The following is a 9764-nucleotide window of genomic DNA, read 5'->3' as shown; positions in this document are numbered from 1 at the left end:
ACCAAACTTTTTTTTTTCAGCAGTTTTCGGTGGATAACAGCTTTTTTTTTTTTTTTTTTTTTTTGGCTTCCTGACTCATGTGTATTTGTTTTCATTTCATTCACTGACACCTTCGATGATGATTTCTGGCCTTCTGTGTCACTCATTATTCATTAACATGTATCTCTGTTCGGAATGGGCTGGCATGAGTCTCATTGTATGATAGCAATGAGTAAAAGTGTCGCAATTTATTTTGTATCACAATATTAACACTGATGTTAAAAGTGAAAATGTTTAACATGAGCTAACTGACTACTTTATCTGCCTCATCAGGTAGCTAGCCTGCAGTCAGCTAGCTAACAGACAGGACTCTGATAGCTTGCTAACTACTTTGAAACAGTGTTAGCTTTTAGGGAAGTATAACTCTACGCTCCATAGAGCCAGGAAAAACTCTGGCTCTTTAAATTAAAAGGTCTTTAAGCCACAAAACATAGTTATACACCTTTAAAAGTCTTGAAAAGTATGGACTTTGATTTCAGTTTTAAAAAAGTGTATAGAACAATATCTCATTGTCTAAAAATGGTGTTCTTCCTTCCCTTTTCTTCGCTACATCTTTCCTTCTTTTGTGTCCTTACTTGTGTTCTTGACGAACTTTCTTTCCTTTCTTGTCGGTACTTTACCTGTACAAACCAGACATTTTGAAGGCACCACGCTTTGCTACAATTTTTCTGTAAAGTTGCACAAAACTTTAAATCAAGTCACTTAGATTCTAAGAATAAAAAATAATAGAAACAATAAAACTAGCAAAAAAGCAAGGAGAGAAGGGTGCACTGATAAATTGCTACATGTGAATCAGATCTTATCTTTAGCTTGTTTCCATCCAATAGCCATGCAAATTTTTAGTGAACTTCTAAAATGTTGCAAAAAAAAAAAAAAGTATATAAATGAGGCATGTTTCCATCTACTGGTTTGGAGTGAATCAACTATGCTACAAGATGTAATTTTGTCAGATATTGATGCTACATATGGCTGTAATTAAACAAGATATAGAGATTTTTACTACCTATCTAAGAAGAATAGAGCAGTTACTGTCCTTCAGAAAAACCAAAACTCCACTTTAAGCAGTGCAAAAATCTTTTTTTTTTTTTTTTTTTTTTTTTTTTTTGTAGGACTACTTAGTGGTCTGTCATTGGCTATAAAACTGCAGTCGGTGCACCTGAGTTACATGGTCAAAAAATTATGCAGAATAAATACTAAAATAAACAATTTATGGATGTCTAAATTGTAAGGTTTTTGGCAAATTGTATTCTATGGATGTAGAAATTAATGTGTAGAAATCTGGAGCAGGTTTAAACTGCCCTTCATGACCGATGCAGTATTAATTTAAAAACCTTTAAAAAAAAACTCTCACTACTAATTCTCATAAATCTGCTTTTCATTCGGTGTCACTTGTACTAAAAAGCCGCCTTTTCATTCCCCAGCAAATCAAGCACTATCAAGAGGCCAAAGGAGCCACCCCCACTCCCTCCGAAGGTAGGAGTGCTTGTTGTTTTCAATCAGTTTGTAACTTAATATACAGCAGAAGAAAAAAACTCCTTTTTATTTACTCCCAGCCTAAGTCTCTCAGCTCCTCCCAGCACCAGCCTCAACACAAAAACGATGACGGCCAATCGCACAACAATGACGACGACACCGGAGGGGGAACCATCAAGCGGTGCCCGGCCACAGAGACGCCGAGCCCCGCCAAGGCGTCCACCAGCGTCCCCCCGCGGCCCCCGCCCCCGAAGCTGCCACCCCACCGCCGCAGCAGCCTAGGTAACGACAGCCCGCAGCGCAAAGACGTGGAAAGCTCTGCCCCAGAGGATGATGATGATGGGAGCTTTAGGCATTTCTGGGAGTGGCTCCACACGCCTCACACAGAGGAGGAGCTGGAGGAGGCGTGGGAGGTGCTGAAGGAGGTGAAGGAGGAACAGGAAAAGGAAGAGAGTAAGAGCAGCTGATTGGTAGCCGGGTAGTGTCCACAGACCCTGTTGTTCCCTTCAGCTTTTTTTTTTTTTTTTGTGGTCTCCCATTAGCCAGTTCTTGTTCTTGTAGACTAACTGATGTATCTGTTCCATGAGCCCATTAACAGCAACGCTTTTTAAGTTTTATTTTATCCTTTTCTTTAAAGTTCCTTCTCTCCATCAGCTCCTGCTCCGTATTACTGTTTGTCTTTTCTGAAGTCTAATTATTTTCCTTTTTTGTTTTTTAATCCGGTAAGTCAAAAGCTACTGCCGCTTTCCCTCACTCTCTAGGAGGAAGAAGTCACAGTTCAGAGTCAGATGATCACTTGTTGAAACTAAGAATTCAGTTGAGGCTCATATTTTACAGCAAAATGAAGAGAGAAAATAGTTTGCAGAGCAATATCCAGGGTCTGAATTTCAGAAGGGCTTGTTGTGATGCGTATCTGAGATTTTTCTCCTATATAGTGTGTTTTGGCCCCAGGCTGTGAATCAGAATGTCTTATCCTTTCTTCCAGCATGAAAAGGATCGCTAGTTCCAAATCTGGAAAACATGTTTATTCTCACACATTTGCTTAGTTTGATGTAGTCAGCAAAATTCTATTTTAGTTGTTTGATCATGTTGGTTGTTTTTTTTTTGTTTTTTTTGTTTCCTGCGCCTTGCAGTGTGTTTACCTTTAATTGTTTCACATCAGAACCTTAAACGTTACTGGAGCCCCGTTTGCCACAAACCATGTACAGCAGAAAGAGGAAACTCTTGGGAGAACTGATAAAATAAGACCAGAATTTAATATTTTTGGATACTTGCAAAAATGTTGTTGGAGACAGCAAAAGACCTAAAAGTGGTGTGAAGATTCACCACCTAACAGGACAATGACCCCACTCTAGCTGCGATGGAGTGGTTTGGATCAAAAGATACTCACCTAAATACGACAAGGAATGTTCAGACACTCACCGTCCAGCCGACTTAACATGAACTATTTCGCAATGAATGGGCAAAAAACGAAGCCTGTAGATGTCCAACGCCAGTCGAAGTATACCTCAGAGGTCTTTGAGGCTGAATGGCAGCTGAAGATTGTTCTACAAAGCTTTCACTGAGGAAGATTGAACACAAATTTACTTTTTTTTTTTTTCTTTTTTAGATTTTTATCCTTCATTGTATCACTTTGTGTTGCACTGTCAGATAAAATCTCAACAAAATCGCACATCCTTAAAAAGTCTTAAATTCAACTGAAATTAAGGCCTTAAAATATCTGAAATCCGTTAGAATTTAAGATAACGTATTTAAGTTGGTGTTAAATACGTTAATTTTGTCGTGGCAGGACTATTTAATTTATGTAGGGAAGTTTTTCTCGTAGGACAGAAGCTTTTCCCTGTCAGAAACGTCAGGGAAACGTTAGTTTGTTGTCTTAAATTTGAGCTGGTGAAACCTTGGTCAAGTATGTGGCAATATAAAAACTGTCAAGGGCCATAAATACTTTTACATGGCACTGTGTTTTCCTCTGACTTGTCGTACCTTCCTTGTGTTTTCTTCGCCGGCCAGGGAAAGACTTCCTTAAGCACGAGTGTGTGGCTTTCTGTGTCATTGTGGATGGGGTTGTTGGGCTGACAGGACCGGGTAAAAACAAGGGCTTGGTCACGACTCGCAGATTCCTTCTCACCATGGAGATATTGGACTCATTTCACACAAACGGGCTTTCCAAGCTTTCCAAAAATGACTTTTCAGAACAACAGCAGAGGAGAGGAGATAATCACTGTTTTCTGGAGGCCCGTCTGTGTCTGAGCAGCACATTGTCGCAGCAGAAATAACTTCACAAACAAGTGCTGCGGATAGGATTCCGAATTTTTTGACGTTAGCCTCAGTCGCTCCGCTCGCCCTCGCTGATTTATTTCCGCCCGTCCACGCAGTGCTGACAACACTTGAACCACACCCACTCAGCAGATCAGAGGTCTTTTGTCTTTTCATGCCAGTAGTGCAGCTTGTAACGCGTCGTCTTGTGTGCGCAGAGGTTGTTTTGTCAGCTGCTGTCCAGCGGTAAGCAGTTGGCGCATTCACACCCTTCATTGCTCATGCATTATATTTGACTCTGTATTCTTCCTGCTAGTCTCCTCCCCTCTCTCTGCTCCCAAGTTGTTTTGCCTGTATAATTCCTCTCTGTCTCCAGTACCTCAGGTTAAATTGTTCACATCATAACCAATAAATATGTCTGAAACCTCTCAGCCACACACTCATTCAGCTGCTGTGTCGCTGGTGTTGTTGTTTTAGGTAATGGGCTGAACTCTCCCCATAACGGTGAGAGGGAAAGTCCTGGAGAGAGGCAATCTACCATGCCCCCTAGCGTCCCCATACGGAAAGACAAGAAGGATGTTCCCGTAAGTAAACGTTCTACTTGAGTTCGATATTAGATGTTAAACTAAATATTATTGAACTGTTTGTTGAAATAAGCACACTGCTAAATGTTTCTTTTCTTATCTGTGCCTTAGAAGCCTATCAGTAACGGTCTTCCTCCAACACCTAAAGTCCATGTAAGTTTCCGTGTCTTTTGTGATCACAGTGGACAGAATAGCCACAATTCAGGGTTTTCCAAGCAAGTAAAATCATGTTGTGGAGCCAATTTCAGTTAGTTTTATTGGTTTTTAGTTGTTACTCTTTTAAGAAAATGGATGGAGTGTACCGTTTTCTAAGCAGTCAAACAAAGATTGTAACAATAAATGCATACGTAACAGTCCAAAGAACAAAATGCAGTCTGGAAAAGTATGGAATTTGATTTTAATATTTTCCATGTCTGGATGCTAAGACAATTAATAATGGAAAAATAATGGTATTTCTAGACCAGGAGTCTATAACCTTTACTATCCAAAGAGCCATTTTCCCCAAGTCCAGCTAAATTAAACTTGAGAGCAACAAGTTTTGCATGAGCTCTTAAAAAAAGACATGTAATTTTTAACCTGTCGCTACTGCAGGAAATGTAACATTTTTAAAGAACCACCATTTTATTTAATTTTTCCAACTGTAAAATTCAGAAAACCATAAAACTTTAGCTTAAATAAGACAAATACATTTTCTTTCAAGGGATTTCGATATTTGTGAAAAAACACTAGGTGTTTTCCACCTAGTGGCAAGAAAATTAGATATAAAATATTATTGGTACTTTGAGTGTCATTCTGTTGTGAAAATTCAATATTGAAAAACTTCTAAAAGCTGCATTTATCTCACTTTTTTTTTTATAGATTTGGTATTTAATGGCATCCCTCTCTAGAAACATCTTTAGTAAACTCCTGGTGAACTTCTGTACTTATAGTTAATGACCGAATGATCCTGTTTGGTAACTCCACCATATTTGACATTAAAATATGGTGCGAGGATGAATAACCATGACAACAGAAGTCAGGCTAATAAAGAATAAAGATCATCTTTCCTGTTTACAGATGGGCGCCTGTTTCTCCAAGGTGTTCAATGGCTGTCCGTTGAAGATCCATTGTGCCACGTCATGGATCAACCCCGACACCAGAGGTAACCAAGAGGAAAACCCATCTGGGTTCAGAGCAATAATCTGTAATCTCTTCCTCCCTTTACTTCAGTTTGTTAAATCTAAGCATCTTTTCTGTTTCTCTGCTTCAGATCAGTATTTGATATTCGGAGCTGAGGAGGGAATCTACACGTTAAACCTTAATGAGCTTCATGAGACAACGATGGAGCAGGTCAGACACAACATAATAAATGCAAAACATCATTAGTAAAGAATTCATACCCCTTGGACTTCTCACCTTTTTGCTAAAACCACAGTCATCTATGCGCTCAACTGGGATTTAATGTGACCAATGAGTGGATGAAAAAGTACACACTCAGTTCTTTTTTAAAAAGTTACAATTTTTGATTATGCATGAGTTGCATTCTTGCAGAATAGAGAAAGACAAGTAATTGTAAAACTTGAACATTGTTACTTAACCAGTTATTTTCCTGTAGTTATTGCTATAAATGAGGTATTTTTGTTTGTTTGTAGCTCTTCCCTCGGAGGTGTACGTGGTTGTATGTCATGAACAATTGTCTTCTTTCTATATCTGGTGAGTTAAGAAGCTCATTTATAACGGACAACTAATGTTGTATTCGTTAGTTGTTTTTTTTCTCCTGCTGTTTTGCATTCCACGTTACATTTTTCAGATTTCTGACTCTTTAATGACCTGGTGTGTGTGATGAATAATGTCTCACTGCAGGAAAAGCCTCCCAGCTGTACTCCCACAGTCTGTCCGGACTCTTTGAACAGGCCAGACAGCTGCAGAAGCTACCAGTAGCCATTCCCACACACAAACTCCCTGATAAGATTATCCCAAGGTAACGTCACAGTCAGGAAGTCCAACCTGTTAATTATTTTCTTTTTAGGCATTTTATCTCTTCATCTTTTTTTGAAGGAATCCACCTTTTTTGACTTGAAATTAAATAGGTTAACGACAACAAAAGCAGCCAATTCAGAATAAAGTTTTTGTATATTTGCCTCAGGTTAATAAGCCTGTTTTGGTGAGTAATGTCTGCTTGTGCCTGATTGTAGGAAGTTTGCCGTTTCCAATAAGATTCCAGACACTAAAGGATGCCAAAAGTGTTGTGTGGGTAAGCATCTGTCGTACTGTTCATTTTACAGCTCTGTAGTGTACATGTGCGTACATTATAGAAGTCAATATTTGAAAAAAGAAATCCTAATGACATTTTTAATTCAATAAGTTTCCAACTATTCAGGAAATGGTAACATCAAACCAAAGGTTGTAAAGAAGACATGCGAGTGATAATGTGTGTCATTTCCTGCTAGTCCGCAACCCGTACACCGGCCATAAATACCTGTGTGGAGCCTTCCAGTCCAGTGTCATGCTGCTGGAGTGGGTGGAGTCCATGCAGAAGTTCATGCTCATCAAGGTCAGTCCCAGACTGCTCTACATTATGTCAAGCTCTTTTTTTTTGTCTTATAAACAAAATATGTTTTACTTATTCACATAAAACAAAAAACATATTTAGTATTTATATAAGATGGGGAAAAAAAACACATACCTTGATTATAATCTTTACCTTTTCCAGTCTTTTATAGTACAGTACAGCTCCTGAACTGCAAACAACTACTTCTAGGTCTTTTCTAAACACTTTTTTCTCAAAAAATATAGTAAGCATTTTAGATTACTTTTTTTTTTTTTTTTTGTTTAGGGAAGAAAAAAATAAATGCAAATTTTCATCCCACCTAATTCAGAGCCCTAATCATCTTCCTACTCACGCATCTACACAACCTTAAAAAGTCTTAAATTCCTGTATTTAAAATTAAGGCCTTAAAATGTCTTTTTTAAAATTTACATTTTTACGTTAGCTTGAAACTTTGAACTTGCATGGAACCGTTTGGTGCCTAACAAGACACTAAGATTTCCATTTCTTTATTTTATAACAAGCCAAATGAAAGCAGTAATAACTGCGCTAGTTTATATTTTGTCAAATGTGCACAATCTAGAAATTCAGGTCTGTAAAACTATGAAATTTGAAGATGAAGCATATGTAGGACTTAATCCTGACTTAACAAATAGAATCTGCTATCTGACACAGTTTCACATCTACAAACTTTCTCCCATATTTCTAATTCCTTTTTCCTCTGCAGAACATCGATTTCCCGTTGCCATGTCCGTTGGAAGTCTTTGAGATGTTGGTGGTCCCGGAGCACATGTACCCTCTGATCTGCGTGGCGGTCAGCAAAGGAACTGAACTCAACCAGGTGGTCCGGTTCGGCACCGTCAACCCCAATGCTACCTCCTCCTGGTTCACAGAAGCAGGTCAGAACAGCGTGGCTCTTTCTGGGGCTTTTTAAAAATATTTATTTATTTATTTTTATTTATTTTTTATTTTTTTGCAAAAAACAACTGGAGTCGAAACCAAACCCGGTCCTGATGTTTTTCTTTGCAGACATGCCACAGACATGCGTGATCCACGTCACGCAGCTGGAGCGAGACACTATTCTGGTCTGCCTAGACAGTGAGAAACACAACTTCTACTCATCTCAACGTTTACAGTTCTAGACCAAATGAAAACACATTTATAGATCATACTCTGATTATTTTTTTTTCTTCTGTCTCATCTTTGTTTGCCTTTCAGGATGTATAAAGATAGTGAACCTCCAGGGCCGGCTAAAATCCAGCCGGAAGTTGTCCGCTGAACTCACCTTCAACTTCCAGATCGAAGCTATAGGTACCAGAAGGAAGGCAGACCAGCTGATTAAGAAAGCTTTTGAAACATTATTATTATTACAGTAATGTGAAAAAAAACATGACTTTCTATTAAATATTCTATTGTTTTAAAGAAATGTTCACATGTCAATGACATATCTGTTATTTTTCTGGAATAGGAATCTATTTAATTGCACATAGCAACAAAAAAATAAAAAAATTTTTGTCAGGGATAAAAACTAAGTCCTCTAGCTGAGGAAAAAGTTAGGACACCCTACCCCCGAATAATTAGTCCAACCACGCAAGTATGTCTGTAGACGAAGTAGGAAGACATTTTTTTAAGGATCACACCTGATTGGACAAAATTAACGTCTGTCTTTGAACTTTTTCTTATTTATCCAGCATTAGACTTTCAATTATTTATTTAGTTTCATGATAAAAGCCTTATTTTTGATTAAAGCAGAATGAATGTCTTCTTTTCTTGCAGTTTGTCTTCAGGACAGTGTTCTGGCCTTCTGGAGACATGGCATGCAAGGTCGAAGTTTCAAGACTAATGAGGTTAGTCTGATATTTTAGCGCTGACCTGTGTTTTTACAACAGAATATACTTTATTCAACCCCAAAGGTAAATTGCTTTTTCCCCTCTGAAATAAAAAATGAAATCACGGTAGAGTTGTGGAAGAGGTTTACCACCAGCTAATAAGGCAATAAGCTTTTTCCTCTCTGGTAGTAAAATCTCTAGCTTTATAGATTTTATGTAATTGTGATACTCCCAACTAATCACTCTAGATTTATCCTGTCAGATTGTTTTGCTCAGAAATGAGAAGTTAATAATAGTATCATCATGCCTGTCAAGATTAACCGCTAACGCTAAACAGGGAATGAAACCCAATGGGGATATGAGGCTCACTCATTGTAGACTTTTTAACCAGTCTCTAGATTTCTGTTTAGTCTTCAAATTTCTGTCCACTTTCTATCTTTGTAGAATCTGTTAATTTTTTATTATTTTTTTTCCTAGATCACGCAAGAGATCTGTGACAACACACGCATCTTCAGACTACTGGGATCCGACAGGTGAGAAAAGCGTCCAGATTTACTGTTGCAGGTTTTCAGATAGACGTGCGCGGTCACCGCTGGAAAATGCTTAGAGTACAAAGTGTAAATCTCTGTTTTCTGTGCAAAGTTCCTTGCAAAAGTGCTTTGAACATTTTCACTTTTTGTGATTTTTTACGACGACAAACTTTGACGTGTTTTATTGGGACTTTCTATAAAGAACCGAGTATGGCGTGTGTTTGCTTTTTACCTCCCTTTACTCCTGTGTTACACTTAAACAAATGAAATCCAGTGTAATCAATTCCCTTTATGAATCACTACGAAAGTAAACGTCGTCCACTACGCGAGATTAATAAATGCTTCTGTTCTGCAAACGCCTCAGATGTTTGTTTTTTGAGGACAGTGTATTTTTGAAAATCTCTTCTGAACTGTTCCATCCATCATCTGAAAATTGAGAGATCATGGAACAATTACAGATATAGTACAATATACATCTATAGCAACTAAAAGGCCAGCAGAAAATTGTCCAATTACAGTCCTCCCT

The 9764-nt window shown here is 38.2% G+C and overlaps 1 protein-coding gene across 1 annotated transcript in view; it reads left to right on the top strand.

Annotated features, from left to right (window-relative positions):
• The window catches only part of LOC106940030 (mitogen-activated protein kinase kinase kinase kinase 3-like), a gene marked incomplete at its 5' end in the record, with an annotated part of 23134 nt that overhangs the window by 6868 nt on the left and 6502 nt on the right, over window positions 1–9764 (top strand). The window contains 15 exons of the mRNA XM_015022647.1: window positions 1461–1512; window positions 1593–1965; window positions 4246–4352; window positions 4464–4505; window positions 5409–5493; window positions 5602–5681; window positions 5984–6044; window positions 6195–6312; window positions 6527–6585; window positions 6782–6885; window positions 7607–7778; window positions 7909–7977; window positions 8098–8190; window positions 8656–8726; window positions 9186–9241. Coding sequence (XP_014878133.1) covers window positions 1461–1512; window positions 1593–1965; window positions 4246–4352; window positions 4464–4505; window positions 5409–5493; window positions 5602–5681; window positions 5984–6044; window positions 6195–6312; window positions 6527–6585; window positions 6782–6885; window positions 7607–7778; window positions 7909–7977; window positions 8098–8190; window positions 8656–8726; window positions 9186–9241 — 1542 coding nt within the window. The remainder of the gene's footprint in view (window positions 1–1460; window positions 1513–1592; window positions 1966–4245; window positions 4353–4463; window positions 4506–5408; window positions 5494–5601; window positions 5682–5983; window positions 6045–6194; window positions 6313–6526; window positions 6586–6781; window positions 6886–7606; window positions 7779–7908; window positions 7978–8097; window positions 8191–8655; window positions 8727–9185; window positions 9242–9764) is intronic.

The sequence above is a fragment of the Poecilia latipinna genome, unplaced genomic scaffold (genome assembly GCF_001443285.1).
Source record: "Poecilia latipinna isolate Pla-1442-1.1 unplaced genomic scaffold, P_latipinna-1.0 Scaffold3067, whole genome shotgun sequence".
NCBI classification, from domain to species: Eukaryota; Metazoa; Chordata; class Actinopteri; order Cyprinodontiformes; family Poeciliidae; genus Poecilia; species Poecilia latipinna.
This window is presented reverse-complemented; position numbering and strand designations above follow the sequence as displayed.